General features: G+C 43.8%; 1 protein-coding gene across 2 annotated transcripts; it reads right to left on the bottom strand.

The window, feature by feature from the left end:
- Positions 1 to 1,835: 1,835 nt before the first annotated feature.
- Positions 1,836 to 18,758, bottom strand: ETFB (electron transfer flavoprotein subunit beta). Of its 2 annotated transcripts, XM_087971018.1 has the most exons (8): positions 18,498 to 18,724; positions 17,749 to 17,950; positions 16,035 to 16,193; positions 10,513 to 10,671; positions 9,171 to 9,233; positions 7,084 to 7,242; positions 5,937 to 6,124; positions 1,836 to 2,085 (listed from the first exon to the last, which is right to left on the bottom strand). In XM_087971018.1, the coding sequence occupies exons 3-7, from the start codon at positions 16,137 to 16,139 to the stop codon at positions 5,954 to 5,956; spliced, it is 657 nt and encodes a 218-aa protein (XP_087827144.1). In that variant the 5' UTR covers positions 16,140 to 16,193; positions 17,749 to 17,950; positions 18,498 to 18,724; the 3' UTR covers positions 1,836 to 2,085; positions 5,937 to 5,953. The 2 variants fall into 2 exon arrangements, with proteins under 2 accessions (XP_087827144.1, XP_026540362.1); XM_026684577.2 differs by lacking the exon at positions 17,749 to 17,950 and having other exon boundaries at positions 18,498 to 18,758.
- Positions 18,759 to 21,660: the final 2,902 nt, after the last annotated feature.

Genomic DNA, 21,660 nt, shown 5'->3' with positions numbered 1-21,660 from the left:
TGTTCACAAAACACATCGTGTGCGCCAATAAACCAGGAAATAGCATGACAGTGTCAGATCACATAACTACTGATTTTTTAAAATTTATGTACACAATTTATATCCCATTGTGTATAACCTCTGGATTGATTAATTAATCATATTTCGATCCTACTGCAATTATAAACAAACTCCTGGTGGCTTGCAAAGATGGCAAAATATAATCACATCATCATAAATAATAAAATATACAATACAGACCTTCCCTCTCACTCAATCTCTGGCATCCACACCCCAACACCTTTTGGAAAAGCCTTGTTTTCATCTAGTACAGCATTTCTCATCCGTGGCAACTTTTTTTTTTTTTTAAACAAGTTTTATTGATTTTTTGAAGACAAACAAAACATAGGACATAAAAGTATAAAACCTCCTTTCTAAAAATTACTTATAAGTTTTAACAAGGCAAATAAAACATTTTTTAAGGCATCCGTGGCAACTTTTAAGGTGTTGTGGACTTCAACTCCCAGAATTCCCCAGCCAGTCAACCAGGTCTGCAGAAGGGTCTTCAAACTTGACAGCTTTAAGACTTGTGGACTTCAACTCCCAGAATTCCTCCTCCAGTCATGTTAGCTCAGGAATTCTTGGCGTTGAATTTCCACAAGTCTTAAACTTGCCAAGCTTGAAGACCCTTGGATGAGAGCTTCTATAATCCTACCCATTCTTGCTTTATTTTCAGTATTGACTGCAGAATGGTAAATTCTGGTTTAAGAAAAGGCAAGAGAGAGCTCAGTCCATCCCAACCTAGAGACTTAAGAAAGTTTGTTTTCCTTCAAGGAGATCGGTATAAAATAATTCCAGTCCTTTTTCCTGTTTGTGATGGTGTGCAAGTGAAAATTTCTCGAAGGCGGCAGAATGCTCTTATGTGAAGAGAAAACGCGCTGGATTGTTTTGAGGGACAAACCATACATATGCATCCCTCTCTCTTGTCCTAGTCAGAAGCGAACTGACATAGATTAGATGTGCATTGTCAATAAACCTCCTGCTGTTTCCTCCCTTATGAATATGAGATGCAAGGAAGGCTTTGGACCCAGCCCGACCTCAAAGAAAGCTTCTGAAGGCCCCTTTGATCCAATGAGCCCTGAAAAAGGACATTTCGCGTCTGTCTTGGAAAGATGGAGCCATAAACCCCGCTATGCTAATTTTAGAGAACCAGGGGAAAAAAATCTATAAAGGGTTGCTAGATAATCAAAGTACGTCTTCTTTCTCAACTTCCGCTTAAAGAGCTAGCCTACACAAATAGAAGGGCAACCGAAGGGCAACCCAAGTGAAATGGGCTTCTAGATATTGACAGCTGTGTCAGTTTCAGGTTATTATTATTTAAAGGCTGAGCTGAGCAGTACCTTGGAGACTGATCTGAATAGAGCATAAACCTGCACAATGTTTAACTACCTTTTTTCAGATGCCAGAGACATTGGCAACAAAAAGACAGAGGGCTATAAACAGAATATTTCCCAAAAAAGGCTCCTCACGGTGTAGAGAAAAGAACCACGGCTTTGCTTTTTTTGTGGTTTTCTTTTTTTGTCTAAAAGCCAACAAGAACTCGGTGCTAGTCCCAAAAATCCTGCAAATTCTGCACCCGTTTAATGAAGGAAAGTTTGCCTCCAACTATGCTTTGCAAAAAAAAAAAAAGAAAAGAGGTGAGCTGTTCAGACACTACATCTACAAACCATGGGCCATTAAAAACAAAACACACAAACACACAAAAAAGAAACCCTTTTGAATGCCCAGGGCAGATCATTTACTGCAGGATTAAAGCAATTAATTGGGAATGCAAAGAAAACAACGGAGACATGACATTTGCTCCCAGCACCTTCAAAGATCACATGACATTTATTGCAAACCAACCCATCATTAGTACAGAAAATAGAATTCAACTCTCGTTTGGCTCTCTCCAGCGGCCAGCTGAGATGGAAGGCAGCATGGTTTGTGATTTCAGAGGGACCGGGTCCCGACAGGACGGGCTCTCTCGAGAGACAGGAAGACAGGCTCTATGAAGGCCACACCCATTCCTAGGAGATCCACCCATAGCAGCATCTCGGGGCAAGGCTGAAAGAGAGACAAAAGGGATCCTTTAGATAGAAGACAGATAGAATTCTTTATTGGGCAAGTGTGATGTGACACACAAGGAATTTGTCTTTGGTGCATAGGCTCTCAGTGTACATAAAAAATACATACATCAAGAATCATAAGATACAACACTTAGTGATAGTCATAGGTTACTAATAAGCAGTCAAATCATATCACGAAATTAAATAAAACAATATAAATTGTAAAGATACAAGCAACAAAGTTATAATCATAAATGGGAGGAGATAGGTAATGGGAAGGATGAGAAGAATAGTAATACAGTCTTAGTAAATAATTTGACAGTGTTGTGGGAATTAGTTGCTTAGCAGAGTGATGGCATTTGGGGAAAAAACTGTCCTTGTGTCTAGTTGTTCTGGTGTACAGTGCCCTATAGGGTCGTTTTCAGTGTAGAAGTTGAAACAATTTATGTCCAGGATGTGAGGGGTCTGTATTTAGGCCTGTTATTAGAACTATACTTAGCAACAGAACCTCATCATGAATGAGTCATTAAAATTGGCCTCTGGTGTCAAGTTTCTGTATAGCTCCTAGAGATTGAGATACTTTATAAATAAATAAATAAAAAGCCAGTGTTCTACCAATTAAGGATGTTCAGAGCTTTTAAAAAAACAGTCCAATTCAGGCATGTTACAAGTCAAATATGTTGACAACTCAATAGGTATTTGAAAAGCCTCAGTTAGCTGGGGAGGATGGAAGAAATAAACCAAAATGGTGGGAATCAATCAGGCTGGGTAAAGCTGCCCTATAATTCAAATAAAGAAAAACTATTTGTGGAAGTTGATTAACTTGAGAAAATGGATCTTTCTCATGTACAAATGCCTAGTCTTTAATCTCTGATGATATAATGGATTTTTTTTTCAATAGCTTGCATATTGTGGAAAATGACATACTTTGTAACCTACTGGGATTCATAAAAGAGATGTTTATTTTCACACCCCCCCCCCCTTAAAAAAAAGAACAATTGCAACCTTTATATAAAGTTATGGTAGATACATTAGGAGCACGTCTTCATTTCTTGCTAAATGTTGTGAAAAATCCTGTGGAAGGGTAAGAAACCCAAAGAAAATCCAAAAACAATGGGCTCCGTGATGATGGATCTGGGAGAGGAGGCCTCAATGGACGGGACATATCCTTCTTAAGATGATTATAAATGACTGAAGGTTGTTTTTTTTTATGTTGATACTACAAAATACCATCCATCAGGGTTGGAGGGATATATTCATTCACTGGCAATATTTTCAAAAGAAATGTCTTCATCTAATCAATAACAAAAAACGAAACACTTAAAATACTGCTGACCATTTACTTCGCTTGCTAAAATGCCAGCATGAGGGAGTTATCATGAAAGAGAGGCCTATCTCAGGGTAGGATCTTGGACATAGAGTGGGAACTCTCAGGATGCGATGGAGCAGCGCAGCTCCAAAACCAGCATGCATCAAACGGATCCGGAGGCTGTTAGGATTCGAGTGTTTCCAAGGGTCATCTGGCCATCCGCAGCTGGAGACAAGGCTGGATTTGATGGGCGCTAGTCTTCTCCAGCCACACAGCTCTTGCAGTCTTTATTTCCATTTTTAATGAGATAAAAGGCCCAACAGTAAAAATGAAACCTAGGGATGACTCATCAGTCAATGGCCCTTGCTTCTCCCTCTGGGCCCTTGGAAATCTTCACGCATCACATTTTAGGCAATGCAGCGCTGCACGAGAGTCTCGGTTTGAAGGAGATTCAACTGAGCTGGCTTTCTGATTTGACTGTCCAATCGAATGCGTTTCAAACTGGTGAGGCAATGCAGAAAGCTCTGCACAAAAGGTGCCCTTCCCACCCTTCCCACCCCCCAAAAAAATCTAATTTAGAAAAAAATATGGACACAGCTTGACACTGTTTGAACTGAATGGATCAAATGGACAAACCAAATGAAACCCAGTTGGCCCAAGCTGGACAGAAAGCAAAAGTGGCAGAAACAAAAATGGTTTCCATGGCTGGATTTGGATTTAGACCCAAAACGGAGACACGTTTTGGGGGAAATCATTCCTTCGCAGCCCAACGTACATCCCAGAGTTGTGGTCTGGGGAATATAATATCTGTATCTTGAGATCAGGGAGACCCGTGCAATAAATAAGATAAACTACATTCTGGCCTATCTGTCTTCTTCACATTACAACAGATGTGCCTGTTTAGGATAGCTCAAACACGCTTTACATATTGCTGTATGTTCCCTTCCAGTTTAAACAGAGCAGATTTTAGCCGTGGTTTTTTTTTTTTTTTAAAGTCACTATGAACCTCAGTGAGTTCATGGCTTTGATTCTCTGCGGCATGTGGAGCCAAGAAAATCTTATTTTAGTGCTCAGGGGTTTAATAAATCAAAGCAGATTTGCATCCATTTCCTTTTATTTTTTTCAGGAAAAATAAATTCAGGCCTTTGGAAGACTCTGAAACCTGATGGCAAAAATATTGGGCAAAAAGGCAGGAACAGGAAAGACAAGTGGGCTGCACAACGTCAGGGAGATTGAAGCTGGGACCCAGTGGCTCTCCTCTAGGGAGCTGTTACCAAGTGTGAAATCCCCATAATCACCAGAACAAATTCATCAGGGAAACAAGGGCCATTCTCTCAATTGAGCCATTAATCTACTAAATGTGTCAGATTCTTTTAAATTATGGGGACACAATTAATTGAATATTGATATCAATCCGCCCCAAACATCCACTACTTTAATCCTTTGCAGTTCTCCTTTCCTCACAAATATATATTTTTTTCCACGAAGAAAGAGGAGACAGCTGTAAGAGTTCTCCTTATAAGGAGGAAGAAAATAAAGGGTCCACTTTGGCACATACCTGGGGTGGGAAACCGAGTCATCTACATTCCCACCCTGGCCAACACCCTGGATTTTACTAATTCATCTCATTATAAATGGGCGTATAAAGTGTGTATAGTCAAGGCTCTGGTTTTCCCAGTTGCAAAGTATGGCTGTGGACCATAAGGAAGGCTGAGCGCCAAAGAATGGAGGCCTTTGAACTCTGGTGCTGGAGGAGACTCCTGCGAGTCCCTTGGACTGTAAGGCAATCGAACCGGTCAGTCCTAGAGGAGATCAACCCTGACTGCTCTTTAGAAGGCCAGATCCTGAAGAGGAAACTCAAAGACTTTGGCCACCTCATGAGAAGGAAGGACTCACTGGAGAAGACCCTAATGTTGGGAAAGGTTGAGGGCAAAAGAAGAAGTGGACCGCAGAGAAGGAGGTGGCTTGATGGGAGTCACTGAAGCAGTTGGTGTGAGCTTAAATGGACTCCGGGGGATGGTAGAGGACAGGAAGGCCTGGGGGAATGTTGTCCATGGGGTCGCGATGGGTCGGACACGACTTCGCAACTAACAACAACCACAACAACAATAAATGGACACTGGAAGAAGACGACTTAAAAGGGAACACAATTTGTCATCCTACAGATCAAACTTTGCCTTAAGAGTCAAAAAGGTTCTTATGTCTGCAAAATTTATGGTTATTTGCATTTAGGGCCATTTCAGCATCCTACATTCAGATGACCACCTTTTATGATGGCTTTGCCAAAACCCGACATTTACTTCCATTGTTGTTGTTGTTTTTTGGCAAAACTGCCTTCATAGTGAACCATTAGTTCACTTAATTACCACTGCAAAAAAGGTCATAAAATTGGGATTGTTCATGTGACTGTCCCAAATTTACAAGTGCCACGACTTATGACCCTGGTGGGCAGATTCCATAATGGCTGTAAGTTGAGGACTATAGTTGCAGTGAGTTTGTGCAGCACCAGCCTACTCCATACCCCCTTTTTTCCCTCTTACCGAAATTGCCCAAGAGCTCAGATCCGCCCGATCTCTTTCAACTTCGCAACTAAATCTTCCACCGTTTCCACTTTGACTCCGGCCTTCCGCTGAGGAGGATCTTCCACGCTCAGAGTCTTCACTCGAGGCGTGAGATCCACACCAAGATCAGATGGCTTCACCATCTCCATTTTCTTCTTTTTGGCTTTCTGGGAAAGAAGAGGGGAACGGGGAACAATTAACCCACCACGGACTAGTTTTGCCGGATAAATTTTCTTCTAGTTTTATGACCAGCTGTTCCTGGGATACAGAGAACCAACAGAAGGGGGACAGGAAAGGTCAAGGCTTCCGTGCAAACCTACAGCTCCCCTTCTGTTACTGGAGCACTTCGCTTTTAACACTTACAGATGTTCAACACATAGTTCTTGACTTACAACAGTTCACTTAGTGACCATTCGAAATTACAATGGCACTGAAGTGACTTAGACCTGCTTTTCACACTGTTGCAGTGTGAAAAGCACCTTCATCCTCTGAATTTGAAGTGCAGCTGCTTTGTGTGGCACAGAAGAGTGTTGCGCGGCAGCTGCTGAAACAACCAGGATTATGCAGGCTTGCAGGAGGCGAGTTAGAACGCTTCTGCGCCCCTGTGCAAAGTGCGCGTTTGTTGCATGCGCACAAAGCACGCCCACCAAGCCACGCCCACCAAACCGGTGATAAAACTATTTGAATCCCACCACTGTTCTACAGTCCTCCTTTGGGCCCTCTATTGAATTCTGCTGTATAGTGCAGTGTTGGTGCGGTGACAGGTGGTTTTCAATTCAATGTGCGAAGGGTGAAGGATGTGTGTTTGTGTTTAATATCATGGTCATGATGTGCCCTGAAGATGGTGTTCGATTTCGTTGTACGAAGTGCAGTGACAATAAAGTAAAGTGAACTATTCTACGTTTCCGTCCAGTTTTATCAGGAGGAGTTTCATGTCACTATCAAAATGTTCCATCAGTTTCCCAGAAACTCCAAGTTCCACCTCTCTCTTCTCCAAAGCCACGGAGCTCCGAAATGATGCCCAGGGAAGCCTTTCTCTTTAATCTTAAAGCCATACGCCTGCTGTGATGGTCTGCTGGAAGCAGGTAAGGAGCAGCAGAGTAAGAAAGAGGCGTCAGGATCCTACCATGATGTTGGGCAGAGTCGCGTAGCGAGGCTCATTCAGTCGCAAATCGGCAGTCACCACAGCAGGCAGCTTCAGGCGCACCGTCTCGAGACCCCCGTCGATTTCCCGCTCGACCTTCAGCCAGTCCCCATCCAGGCTCACTTCTGAAGCGAAGGTTCCCTGCCGAGGAAAAAGAAGAGCTGCTTCCATGAAAAGCAGGGCAAGCGTGATTTGTCCCAAATGGAAACTCCTTCAACAGGGGCTATGTGAGGGGTGTCGATGCGCACACCTCCACATCGTAGCAGTCTTTTCAAATCACCCTATTTAAGAAAACAATTCTCAGTCATAAGTGGGGATTAAGAGACGATACTAATCTGTCTACACACACAGCTGAGGTGGCTTTACTGCAATGCCATCTTCAAAATCCAGTGTTGCGGTTTGTCGGCCACCAGCCCCTCTGGCAGCCAAATCAGAGGAGGAGGAGACGTGGGAGTCAGGGTCAGCATCAGGGCAACCTGAGAGCTCCGAGGGGGAAGAGGGAATGGAGCTGGCAGAAAGAGAGACAGAGGCGGAGCCTGGGCTGTCCATCAGCCCTCAGATGGAGAGTCAACGGTCCCCCAGGTCTGGAGGTGGCTGATGAGGAAGAGGAGGAACAGCTGGGTCCAATGCCTGATACGTGGATACGCAGAAGGCAGAGGAGAGGAGAGCAGTGGAAATCTATGGGCCAGTCCTTGGGACGGAAGATCCACCCCCACTAGCAAAGCCCCACTCTAGCTCTGGGGATAAAAGGCAGGGGGAGGAGATGAATAGGTGTGACAGACAACTATTCATCTCCTGGCTGGACAGACTTGTTAGCCTGCGTTGAGAGACACACTTTTTGCCAGGGCTGCTGGCGCTCCTAATAAAGGAATCATTGCTTCAACTACAGAGGGTTTGTCGTGTTTGGGGAGCTGGGTCAGAACATCCAGGCAGCACACCAGGTAGGCCAGGGGTCCCCAGCCCCCGGGCCGTGGTTAGGCACTGGACCATGGCATGCCAGCAACTGGGCTGTGCATACAAGCCAAGCCTGATCTGGTCTGGGGAAAAACTTCTCTCCATGCAACTAGCCTCTGGTGCCCAAAAGGTTGGGGACCACTGAGCTAAGCAATTAAGTTCTTGACAACATGATGCATCCCAGAATTAAAATACCATAAAGCCGAGGCTGCCAGCCTCTGTGATGTATCTGCAAGGGCTCCAAGTGAAATGCATCCTGCCTATTGCCCTGCCGAGCAAAGCAGGTTCTAGCCAAACAAAAAACACCCCGACCCAGTGAATTGTAGAAAGGCCTGCACACTTCACCTGCCTTCAACTCCATTATCAAGCCGGCAGTCATCGCCGTGACCATCTCTCTGGAAATGTGACCAAGGTGCAAGCGTAAAATTTGAGCTGGACACTAACAAGTTTTGCCTGCCCCGCTTATTAGACCACAAATCCAGCCGTATAAAAGAAGGGAAAAAAAAGAGCCTCCGTGAAGGATTAATTCCTATGGGAAGATGAAGAAAACATGACCAAAGGACTAACTGCCTTTAAAATAAGGCATGGAGATTTCTATTGCAAACAAAATGAACAAATGAAAAGAATTTATATTCTCGGGTTGTGGAGAAGCAGGAGAGAGATACATTTTTTGTACAAATCTATCAGTGTAGACAAGTAGGCAGTGAATGCACAAAACAAAAGTGAAACGCTGGCTGTCTTGAAGGACCGTGTTTTCTGTGTAAGCCCAATATTTTCAAGAACAATTCCTCCTTTTGCACATCAACTTTCTTAAATCTACAGTGGTCATCTGGGAGCTAGAAAAAAAAAACTGAATTCCATTCCTCGACCAACAGGCTGCTGTATTTCATTGCTGGCTACCAAACAGAGTTACACAGCACAGGGACTATTCTACCCACTCTGCCGGCCTCCTGTTTCTCCCCCCATCGTCTTCTTTTACTACAAGACTATTTGTTCTAGAGCAGCAAAGTAACAAACTAACCATTCACCTCTCCATCTGACTGTTTCATTCACTGAAGCAAAGGAAACAGCTTTGTACCTTTAAGCACAGGGGCACAGAGAGGTTTCTAATTTACCTGGGGCCAGTCAAGAAATGCAGCCGTCATCTGCCCTGTCTGGTTACAGTCATCATCAATGGCCTGAGGTGGAGAGAGAGAGAAGAAAAAAAGAGGGAGAGAGGAGGAAGGTCACAGGAAGTATTGCTGGTTTTACAGGTTAATTTCGCTCCCCACCACCCAATAATGACCAGGAAATATGTACTATAAAGGATGCTGCTACGTGGGGATGATTGGTTTCGCTGCAAAACTTGGCTTGGGGAATGTTAAGATCACAAGAATGCGTATGTACACAAGTAAACGCACCTTTTCAGTACAAGGTAGGGCTGGTTTGACTTTTCTACTTTCATGCCGCCCTTTCCTTCTGAGGAAAATCAACAGCCGCAACATTAAACAAACTCAGAAAGGCTTGTGCTCAGTAAAGACCCAAAACCAGGGTCCCCATTTTTTAGGGCCAGAAAAGCAGCTTCAGCTAGTAAGGGGGGAAAATAAATAAATAAAACATTGTGCCATATTTTGCCATTCCTTCCTGAAACCCTGAATGGCTCATAGCCCAGCTTTCCAGCTATCAGGGAGGACGGTATAAGCCTTGCCCGATCGGCTCCACGCCTGCATTTTCTTGGAAAGCCATCAGCTTTGCAAAGCTCAGCTCTGCCTCTTCTGGCCTCAGGCCTGGTGGGCTTGGCCCTTTGGGCATGGGAGTTTCCTTGCTTGCCATCTGTCTCAGTTGAGTAGTGGAGTCCACTTCCTTGGCCATGTCAACTTTATCAGATTGGAAATGCACGTACTCCCTGCTCTGTTGCTATCCAGAGTAAGCTTCTGCTCTTTTACCATGTACGAAATGCCAACTGGTTGGGCACAGCTAATCCTTGACTTATGACTCAGACAGTCACTTAGCGATTGTTTGAAGTTCTATCAGGCCTACTTGGGGATACTTCTGATTTATATTTGAAGTTCCAAGATTGTTTACAGCCGTCTGCAGCCTTCTGCAATCAAGTGACCACGTTTTACAACAGTTTTGTCCAAAACCAGCATTTACTTCTGGTTTTTGGCAAAAACCACACTGATAGAAGAGCTAGTGGTTTGCTAAATGTCTGTGGAGTTGTTTAATGACCACCATAAAAAAGGTTGTAAAATTGGATCTGTAGTATGACTCATTTTATGGCTATCATGAATTACGACCATAATGGGCAGGTTCTGTTACTCGAGGTCTACCTATACTTTGGCCTTCTGTCTTCTCAAAAACGTGAAGGCCTAGAAACTTAGCCTTGGGTGGAGACTGCCCAGAATTCAGAACACCACTGATTTCCACATGGAATATTTACCTGCGCCAAAGGCAGCCCTTCCCTTCCTTTTCTCTCACCTGCTTCCCTAGCAGCAGCAGATTCACACTTTCCTTCTTGGCAAGTGCTGCCAGGATCTTTGAAACCTGGAAGGGGGTCAGGCTCTCGTAGTCCTTTGCAGGAATCTCCACATGGACACCCCGGTCAGCTCCCATTGCAAGGGCCGTGCGGATCGTCTCCTGCAGATGCGACCAAAAAAAAAAAAAAAAACCAGGCCTCCAAATGTGAATGTTTGGCCAGCATTTGTAAAACTCCGGTTTTGTTCTAGAGTGGGAGTCTGACCTAAAGTTCTCTTTCTGTTTTAAAGCATTTGGTAGCCAGCGCCTAATGACAACTGGGGAACCACGTTAAGAGTTTGGCAATTGGAAACTGTGGTTGCCCCAACACTGGAGGCTCTTAAGAAGAGACTGGACAGCCATCTATCAGAAATAGTACATGTCTTTCTGGGAGATCAGGGGGTTGGACTAGATGACCTCCAAGGTCCCTTCCAACTCTGTTACTGTTACAGTTTTCATAACTCAGCCCTCATCCAAAAACATTTATTGCAGCAGACTTTGGATAGCTAGAGAAAGATAGGTTAAAGGCAGATAACCATCACACTGTAACTGCATTCCGACCTTAAGATGGAAAATGTGATAAACCAGAGTTTTGCAAACATGACGATTTAAAGATGTGTGAAATTTCAATCCCAGAATTCCCCAGCCAACAAATATTGGGCTGGGGAATTCTGGGAGTTGAAGTCCAAACATCTTCCAAGATGCCAAGTTTGAAAAAACATCGCTCGAAACCCAATTATGTAAAGCGGTACCCAGGGCCCTGGGAATTCCAGAGTTGGGCTGCCTCATATCCTTGCTAACAGGAACATTGGAATTCAAAGCAACCTATGTGGAACTACTTTATTTCACCTTCACAACCCTCCTTGCAGGCAGCCCAGGCTGAAAATACAACTGTCCAATGAATATTACGGCTAAACTGGAATTCAGGTCCCCCGTGTGTCTATTTAACATTGGGCTTACTTGCCAACTCCCTTATTAGGCTGAGCTGCAACCCCATCTCTCTTGCATTTTTACTTGGAGCATCCTTTGAAAACCCGTATGCCCATCTTCTGCTCCGAACCTGCAATTCCACTGTGGTAGGTAACATATCAACGAAATGACGGAAGAGATTGTCAGAAACTGTACAGCAGCAACCTGTGAATGTTCACGCCGGAGAACAGCCCCATTGTTTCGCCCAAGGTGCAAAAGCATTTATAAGATAAACCGCCACTGCACTGGTCCCCATTCACAAATCAGACCTATTCACTTCACTCGCAACAGAGATAGCTAACACAAAAGAAACAATGCTATTCTAAAGACGCTTGAAAGCCAAGGCTGAGATTTAATGTGGGCATGTGTCTTCCACCAAGCACACCTATTCCCCGTATCTTGTCATTTGGTGGAAATGCTGTCCATATGGAATATTTATCTTACGCTGAGCTGAAAGACAATTGATGTGATGTTTTAATGATGTACGAGGCTAGCATGAATGAACCGGAGATTGCTTTTCCAGCGTTGTTGATAGCAACCGTTAGAAAGTCTAGGGAGGAAGGGGAGGTCTCCCCACTGGGAACCCAGCCAAGGTACAAGACGCATTTGTTATCAGATGCACAGAAGCTGCTGAGCTAGCAGATGTAAAGGCAAACCCGGTGCCAGGCAGATCCTTTATACTACCAGAGAAAATAACCGGTCACAGAAGGGGAAGGCAGCCTTGGAGATATCCCCCCCACCATATCTCTGAGACTAAGAGATTATCAGCAGCAGACTGACGCTTGAGGAAAGGCAGGGCAGCCAAAAATAAATAATTTTTTAAAAAAAAAAACTAATGAGCAACCCAGCAAGTGAAGGTCATGAGAAAGTGGGAGCAGCAGTGCAGAAAATAACCAATGACGGGCGGAGCTGTCAGGAAGCCTCATTGACAGAAAATAGAATACAGCCAGGTCTGGGGAGGGGAGGGGCAAAAGGAGGCCTGGCTGAATCACCTACTGTCAGAAGCTGAAGTTGAAAACACCAGAGACACAATATATATAAAAAAAAAAACATTGGGACCTCAGGAAAAGAGCAGGAAAGATCCAATTTTGGCATCACACCTGAGTCCAAGAATGCTACTGGAAGGCAGTGGCAGGAGCACCATCTTTGACTGCAGACAGTCTATGCTCCAAGCTATACATTTAAAAAAGCAAAGATTTTTATCCTGCCATTCACACACACACACACACACACACACATATCTCAGGGCAGAGAACATACCTAACAGTCCTTCTTCCTTCTCCCTCTCCCCCGCAACAACCCTCCGAGGTGAGTTGGGCTGAGAGGGAGTGACTGGCCCAAAGTCACTTAGCAGGATTTCGTGGCTAAGGTGGGACTAGAACTCCCAATCCCCTGGTCTCTAATTTGACGCTTTAACCACTAAATCAAACTGGCATTTGGCTTAATCCTAGAAGAGAAGGGGGCAGAACATATGTTCCTTTGCTCCATTGACCACTGGAAGAATTTCAGTAGAGGTCTTTGTCAAACGATTATAAAGAAGCAAGAAGAATGCTCTCTGTATAAACATTCTTGTTCTTTAGGACTGAAATGCAGTATTAAATTTGCCATGTGTAAGTCTGTCTAAGGCATAATTCACTCCTGAAGTGATTTCCTATCCTCTGAACTACCATTTCATATTAATTTGACTCCCGCAGGTAATAATTTTACAAATAGTTCTGGCTTGTAGATATCATGATTGTTATTATTCTTTTTTTTTAAAAAAAAAATCCTGTTTGCTTGCCTTGGATCTGTTATAAGGCACAAACATATTTGGAATCCCTTATCTTCCAAAACTTGTTTTATGGCCTTCTGTACTTCAGACGAGAAAGCTCCATAAATGCACATTGAAAACCCAGTCCAAATCTCAACTGTTCTATCCACCCCACCTTGAAAAAGCGTCAAGCTACACTTCCCCATTGCTTTGGCCATTGTTTCTCTATTTGAAGAGAAAGAAGTTATGTCACTGATGCCTCCTACACAACACACGGACAAGTACGTCACCAAGTTCTCTTGTGTGCAGCTGGTGCCACCTGGTGTCCACCGGACCCTTTTGAAAAGCCAAGCCAACCCTATCCCTTCTCCCTTCACACTCAGCTAGGGGAAGCCATTCATTCACTACGTTCCCTTGACTCCACCCACTCAAGAACTTTGCACGAAAGGAAGGAATCCGAGCTACAGTTTCTGACAGAAAAGGGTGAAATGCATTGGAAAGAAGAATGGTGTTTCGTGCATGCAGTGAAGGCACCAGACTAGAAATCAGGAGGCTGGGAGTTCCAGTCCCACCCTAAGCATGGAAAAAAGGGCTGGGTGACTTTGGGCCAGTCACTCTTATCTCAGCCCAACTCACCAAACAGGCTTGATGTTGTGGGGAAAATAGGAGGAGGATGAAATATTAACTATGCCTTGCACTTTTAGTTACTTATTAAGTATTAAAACTGGGGTAAAAATGTAGTAAGTTAAATAAAGAAATGATAATAACTTCCAATATCAGAAAGGTTTGATAAAATAAACTAAGCCCAGCCCTTTGAGATAATTTTTATTCCATCGAATTAGAAAGTTGGAGGTACTCCAAGCCACCAAGTTCAACTGCCTGCTAGTACAGGACTCCAGACTACTGCAAATACCATTAAAAGATGGTTATTTGAACACATCCTGTGAAAGTTACTTTACCCCCGATCATTCCTTTGTTGGTTTGTCAGAACTGAGTCAATCAGAATAGATCTGGAAGAGACCTTGGAGGTCTTCTAGTCCAGCCCCCTGCTCAAGCAGGAGACCCTATACCAGGGGTCTTCAAACTGGACAGCTTTAAGATTTGTGGACTTCAACGCCCAGAATTCCTCTTCCAGTCATGTTAGCTCAGGAATTCTGGGAGTTGAAGTCCACAAGTCTTAAACATGCCAAGTTTGAAGACCCTTGCCCCATACCATTTCAGATAGGTGCCTCCTCTTAAAACCCTCCAGTGATGAAGCACCTACAACTTCTGTTCCACTAATTAATTGTCCACACTGTTAGGAAGTTTCTCCTTAATTCCAAGCTGCTTCTCTCCTTCATTAGTTTCCATCCATTGCTTCTTGTCCTGCCTTCTGGTGCTTTGGAAAATAAGATGACCCCTCCCCACTACTGGCAGCCCCTATCATGTCACCCCTAGTCCTTCTTTTCTCTAGCCTGGCCAGACCCAATTCCTGCAACTGTTCTTCATGTTTTTATCTCCAGGCTCTAAATCATCTTAGCTGCTTAATCATCTTTGCACTTTTTCCAAAGTCTCAACTTCTTTTTTGTAATGCAGTGCCCAAACCTGGACACAGTATTCCAGGTGTGGTCTTACTAAGGCTTTATAAAGCGGTATTAATACGTCGTACGATTTTGATTCTATGCCTCTGTTGAGACAACCAAGGATTGCAGTAACTTTTTTGGCTGCTGCTGCACATTGCTGCTTTCTAGAATTCTGCTTTCTAGATCTATTATTTTGTACCCTGAGCTCTACAACAATAGATAACAGATTGTGCTTTCTTAGGTAGTTGAGGAGTAATAATGCATCATTTCTTAGGCTAAACATAAGAGTTCTCCTAGAGGCCTAGTTCCCAGTACTTTGATCATCCTCATTGTTCTTATGTGCACCTGTTTCATTTTGCCTGAATGGTTCTTAAGAAGTCAGATGTCCAGAAACAGGAATGGTTCAGGACAGTCTGACATAGTAGAACTATTATTTCTGGTGCTTTGGGAATTTTTACTGGTGCATCCTAGCTCGTGTTTGTCTTTCTGCATTTATGTCACACTGCTGGCTCATGTTCAGCTTGTCATGATTCCAAGTCATGTAGAGTAGTGCTGAGTCATCCGTTCCCAAGCAGATTCCTATGCACTTGATTAACTTCAATGAAGTTCCTAATTTCAATCTGCTGTTTTTAGCCTACTTCTTGAAACTATTTATATATACTCGATCATTAACATGTCAAGTAGTTTATCCTATTTAATTCCTTCTTGATCTGAAATACAGCAGTGTTCAGGGACCCTGAGAAAACAAATGTTGTTTGTGGAAAATGGACTTATATTTACCCATCTTGCTAAGAAGCCTTCTTGCCCAAATGAAGTGGGAGCCCCAGAATATTTATCCCAATGGTGTGACATGGAAATACTTTGCTCATTCTCTTCTATCCCAGAAATAAACTAAAATTTTGGAAAAACGCATGTGAGGGAACAATAAATGTCCGGATAAAGATGGCTTCAAAACCTCCAATTATTGACCGTAATATTCTTTTACATACAGGATGATCAGAATTTTAATTCCACACCCAACACTGTGCAAATAAATATTGATGGGTGACGCTGAAAGGAACTATAACAGTTCCAGAGCATGGCAATTAAGCTTCTAGATATTATTAAAGAGAAGGGCTGAGGCCCAACTAGAACATCCATACTCTTAAAAGAACCTCAGATTGGTATTTGTTTCCTTCTCCTTCTTAAGGAAAGAGCATTCCTACCTGGCACTGCTGTGGGCCACAGCTGACGGCAATTATCTCCGAGACAAGTTTTTTCTCCTTGAGACGGACAGCCTCTTCTACAGCGATCTCACAGAAGGGGTTCATTGAGTGCTTGACCCCATCGGTCACCACCCCCGAATTGTCTGGTTTTACCCGGACCTGCGAAGGAGACAATCTATTAAGGAAGTATCTCAGGGAAACACAAAAGTAGGGAATGCTTAGAAAACACTTCCAGTTCTGTAGGGCGGTGTTTCTCAACCTCAGCAGGCTTAAGATACATGGTTCAACTTACTGAGTCCTCCAGGCTGGCTTCTCTCAGGGAATTCTGGGAGATTGAGTTGAGCTGCATTCATTTTAAAGCTGCTGGAGTTGAGAAACTTTAAGAGAATGAGATTTGGTAATGCAAGCTTAATGCAAGCTTTCTCTGGTCCAAAGAAGACAAACCACACACATTTTTACCAGCTGAAAAAGTAACTAATAAGCAGGTTCATTTCACCAGATGTCTGATCATTTAAGCATGTACAATGCACAGCACTTTGAAGATTTCTGTTAAATTAACCAGGAATACATTTCTTAGGCAAGACTCTTTTCCATCTGTGTCATGTGTCAGTTTGCTAGAAACACACGGTTCTGGTGTAACCTCAGAGCTGATTCATTTCATATTATTTTTAGTTTACAGATCGAAGCTGTCAAATTTCCATAGATACACAATATGTTTTACGGTATGGAAATGAAATAGAAGTATCTTTTTTAAAAAATAGCAGCAAATGGTAGATGGGTAAAATCAAAATTAACATTAAGACTTATCTGCTTAATTTATTTAATTCTTTAAATTATGCATGTATTTCAGATTATTGCTTTTTTTTCCACATGATTATCCTTGAGCAGACATGAAAATTATGGTACATTACACTCAGATACACACGAAACACCATGCCTGCCAACACAATCCCTCTTCTTCTCATTATCCACTGTGCAGTGATACAACATCTCTAAGCAAGAGCCACAATGAGTAAGTATGAGATGTGGCTCATTAAAAAAACAAAACTAGTCACAAAGGCGCAACAGTTACAGAGGACTAGGACCAGAGACATAAATTCAAATTCATTCTCGGCCACCATGGAGGTTTCCCCTGGGTAATTTTGAGCTACTTGCTATATTTAAAAACAACCTACCTACAGTGGATGTTGTGGCAGGCAGCACCTGCAAAGCCAGAGTATATCCTGTAGTGCTTATAGTACTGGACTGAGGCTTGTCCTGTCCTAATGCTCACCTGGTGTTTCAAGGATAGTCACCCCAACTTATTATTCCACAAGACTCTTTGCGGCTGGGACACAAACAGGAGCAGGGACTACCACATATTCTCAAGAGGGAGAGCAAAGTATACAGGTAGTCCTCGATTTACAACAGTTCATTTAGTGGACCGTTCAGTTACAATGGCACTGAAAAAAAGTGACTTATGGGCATTTTTCACACTTACGCTGCAGCACCCCCATGGTCACGTGATTAAAATTCATATTTGGCTAAGATTTATGACCGTTACTGTGTCCTGGGGTCACGTTGATCCCTCTTTGTGACTTCACGACAAGCAAAGTCAATGGGGAAGCCAGATTCACTTAACTTGGGCAAGAAAAGCGGTAAAACAGGGCAAGACTCACGTCTCACTCAGCAACATAAATTTGGGGCTCGATTACAGTCGTAAGTTGAGAACTACCTGTAAAAGAGCCACAGTGGTGCAGTGGTTAGAGTGCAGTACTGCAGGCTACTTCTGCTGCTTGCCGGCTGACTGCGATTTGGGCGGTTCAAATCCCACCAGGCTCAAGGTTGACTCAGCCTTCCATCCTTTCCAGGTAGGTAAAATGAGGACCCAGATTGTTGGGGGCAAGAGGCTGACTCTGTAAACCGCTTAGAGAGAGCTGTAAAGAATTATAAAGCGGTATATAAGTCTAAGTGCTATTGCTATTGGCAACATCTAAAAGTCGGAAAGGGAGAGCAGGAAAGAATCCCTTCTAACTCTTCATCAGGCCAGCAGAAAATAAACATAGCATTGGCAGAAGACTCCCCAAACCCTATTTTCTGAGGTTCCAAAGCCAGGCTTTGCCCCCAACCCGAAGGTAGAACTACATATCCCAAGATTCCTAGCGAGCAGAGTCCCTAACAGAAGACGGCATCGCCTTCTCGGTGGTTGATGGATAAAGACCACCATGAAATCCCGCACCCTTCCCACGTCTATAGACAACCCCGGGATAGAAAAAAGCGTAGCAACCCGGCTTCCCCTAAGGAAGCCACACGGAACTAAGCAGGAGGGAGATTTTATACTGCTTGTGAAGGCCTAATTCAAGAGAAGCGGCTTGTGAGGGATCAGATGGGTCCTAAATAATCACAGACAGGTAATTCGGGTGTGCAGTTTCGAAATTCACGGTCCGGGAGGAGGAGAACCCGAAAAGCCCGGGAAGCGCGCACCTTAACGGCATAGTCAATGACCCGCTTCACTCCCACCATTGCCCTCAGCCCGGCCGCCGCCATCTTGCCGCCCTTGCAGTCAGCAGCTCCGCCCACACTTGCGCACGCATCTCTCCCCCTCCCCTTGTATGGGCTCAGCCAATCCGAGGAAGCAGATCAATATCCAGCTTTCCCAGTCCAAGACGGTTGGAGGGGATCGGGTCTCCAACTAATAACTTCATGGGAGGGGAAAACCGGGAGATCGGGACAAACGCCAAGGGAATGATTGGCGTTAAGGATGAGCCAATCCCAGAGGGCTTCTGTACGTGGCGGAGGGCGGGAGAAAAGGGCGGTAATCACCCTCTTGGCCAATCATTCTCCGTTCCGGTACAGGACAGCCAATGGGAAGTGCGGCTTTCCTCCTCCCTCCCCCGTTTCTTGAGGTGAAGGCGACTTTGTCCCAGAATAGGGACAAAAGGGCGGGAAGTGTCCCGCGCGGCAGATTGATTACACATCCACTCCATATCGGGCATTTTTGGCACAGGCCAAAGGCCTCACTTGTAATTAGTAGAGTCTCCTTGACGCTGTGTTGACTCTTTAGGACAATCTGCCAGTGCGAGCCTCTTAACTCGCGTCAGCACAAGCACGTCTGAATTCGTTACCCGGATATTTCTACGTGAGGGCAAGAAACGTCTCTGCTTCGTTCTCGTTCCGACTCTTATTTTTTCCCCACAGGCGGAAATAAAAAGACAACTGGGGATTTCAGAAAATGCTGCTTCTGGGAGAGGTGCAGAGCCCACTGGAGATCGCATTCAGATGAAAGATGTGCACCACGGCTGGACTACATCACCCATCATCCCTAGCCACGGGAATTCTTTTTTTTTCTTCCCTTGAGCAAAAAAACCCCCTGAATTAATGTCAGTTAAGTGCATGAAATGAGTTTACTGCGGCTTAGGCGAAGAAAGGATGAGAAAAGATAAAAACGGGAGAGAGAAAGAAAGAAAGAAAGAAAGGTGAAACCTCGACAGACAGACTGCATCGCTCTTTTGCTGTTGTGGCAGCAGCCTGGCTGGCACCCTCATGCTGGTATCCGCCCTGATGACACTGAGGATCAGGAATAGTAAACTCGGGACATCACCCCGCATGGGAACATCACAGCATCTCCCAGCAGGAATGAAATTCCCTCTGTTCTGAACAAATGCCGTGTCTCATTAGGCTCTGCTAATCGTCTCCCATTCCCATTGTGCTTGGTGCCTGGCTTTTATTCCTACTTTTCCTATTCCTGCCTTTATTCCTACGTCCGCTTCTGACTACCGGAGTCCTGTGTTTTCTTCTTGGAGGGGTCTTCTGCCCAGGGTGTAAATACTTCAGTAGTCGTCAGAGCCTCAGCAGTTTCCTCCTCTTCCCATCGTTTTGCCACAAAGTGGCAAACCCCTAAAAAAAAAGAAAGAAAACCCAAACCTTAGTTTCTAGAAGGATGCTGTGTCTCATATTTATCAACCTAAAAGGAGGATGCTTCTTGAACTGAGCTCAATACTTCAGGATTTTATGTGGTTTTCTTGCCAAATTGTTTTTTTTTATCCTACCGTTTATATTTGATAATTTAAGCTAGCAAACATTCTCATCTTTATATTCAATCAAATTATATCCACATACCTGATATTTCTGCAGCTTCTCACAAGAACACCCCTGTTAGTGAGTTGGGCTAAGAGAGAGTGATTAGCTCAAAGTTATCCAGTTGGCTTTCATGCATAAGGGAGGCCTAAAATTCACCATGTCCTGGTTCCTAGGTCAGCACCTTAACCACTCTACCAAACTCTCTCCATATGGAAATGATTTGCCATTAACTTCTTTCAAAGTGTTTTGTCCAACTTGCCAATTTAGAGTAAAGTTCTGAGAGCTCTTGTGGTCTCCCATCCAAGCAGTAACAAAGTACAACCCTGTTTAGCTTGTTACTCTGGGATCAGCCAAACACAGCTAGGATGCTGATATCAACCGAAGACCTTCATACTTGGATTAATGTCATGGAAACACAAATAAAATGGAACTGAATGGTTGTTACATTTCAAGAGCTGCACTGCTTTGTTTCTTGTGCCATATTCAAGAATACTGAAACCTGAAGAAGGGCCAGGTGTTATGCAAGAATTGCCAAAAAGAGAGGTTATTCTCCCTTAACCTTTCTCTGTTTGGCTTGTGCAGGCCTCTTCCCCCCTTTCACCTTTGACCCTTATTCTGATTTTTGTTGGTAGTTTAATATCTAAGGGGCTGCCACAAAAGAGGTCAACCTATTCCCCAACATACCTGAAGGCAGGACAAGAAGCAATAGATACTAATTAAGGAGAGATCCAACTTAGAACTAAGGAGAAATTTCCTGATATAACAATTAACCAGTGGAACGACTTGGCACCAGAAATTATGGCTGTTCCAACACTGGAGGTTTTTAAGAAAAGATTGGACAGCCATTGTCTGAAATGGTATAGGGTCTCCTGCTTAAGCAGTGGTGTTAGATTGGAAGTTTTCCAAGGTCCCTTCCAACTGTATTATTCTGTTATTCCACTTCTACCTGCCATGGAAGCTACCACAATAGATAACCATCCTGGGACCATCGACCACGAGAGGAAAGTATTGGGCTCATCAGTTGAGAATCTCATGAAGTTGAACAGCCCGATTCCTCCTATGCAGCCTGAAAGTCAAAAAGGGAAGTAGGTCAAGAATTGAGGTCTGTAAAAGTTGGACCTCAAAGTGGTTAGTTTATTCCTAGATAGTCAGGATTTTGACCTTTTTGATTGGCCACAATAATCATGATTACCAAAACTCGACATGGAAAGGGGAAACAGCAGGAGTGTAACCTGGGATAAAAGATGATTGTGGTTCAACTTTTTGGCCAGCTAATACCATTTTCAGTTTTGAGTCTCCCATTAACACTCCCATCATAATTACATGTCTTCTGTTCACAGTGTTTTCCCTTAGTTGTTGGGGCGGATATGATTTCTTTCACATGTTTTTTGTTTGCTGATTTTTGAACAGCTGCAAATATCCATGATTTCCAATAATTTGGTTCACCTGCTAAACCCAAATCAAACATCACCAATGCAATTGAGGATGTGAATTCAGCTTAGTGAGATCTATCTATGACTGCAGCTCTTTGAAAGGAGGGAATTGAGTCTTCAGGTTCTGAATTTGT

This window comes from Notechis scutatus, chromosome 8 (genome assembly GCF_049901735.1).
Source record: "Notechis scutatus isolate UNSWTSFEM ecotype Mainland chromosome 8, rNotScu1.2, whole genome shotgun sequence".
Taxonomy (NCBI): Eukaryota; Metazoa; Chordata; class Lepidosauria; order Squamata; family Elapidae; genus Notechis; species Notechis scutatus.
Note: the sequence above shows the minus strand (reverse complement) of the source record. Positions and strands in the feature narration are given on the sequence as shown.

Coding starts and splice junctions, on each gene's coding strand:
- ETFB (XM_026684577.2), bottom strand. CDS start 18,560: ATGGCGGCGGCCGGGCTGAGGGCAATGGTGGGAGTGAAGCGGGTCATT. Junction 10,672..16,034: donor GTGGCCCACAGCAGTGCCAG/GTAGGAATGCTC, acceptor TCGCATCTGCAG/GAGACGATCCGCACGGCCCT. Junction 7,243..9,170: donor CATTTCTTGACTGGCCCCAG/GTAAATTAGAAA, acceptor TTTCCTCGGCAG/GGAACCTTCGCTTCAGAAGT.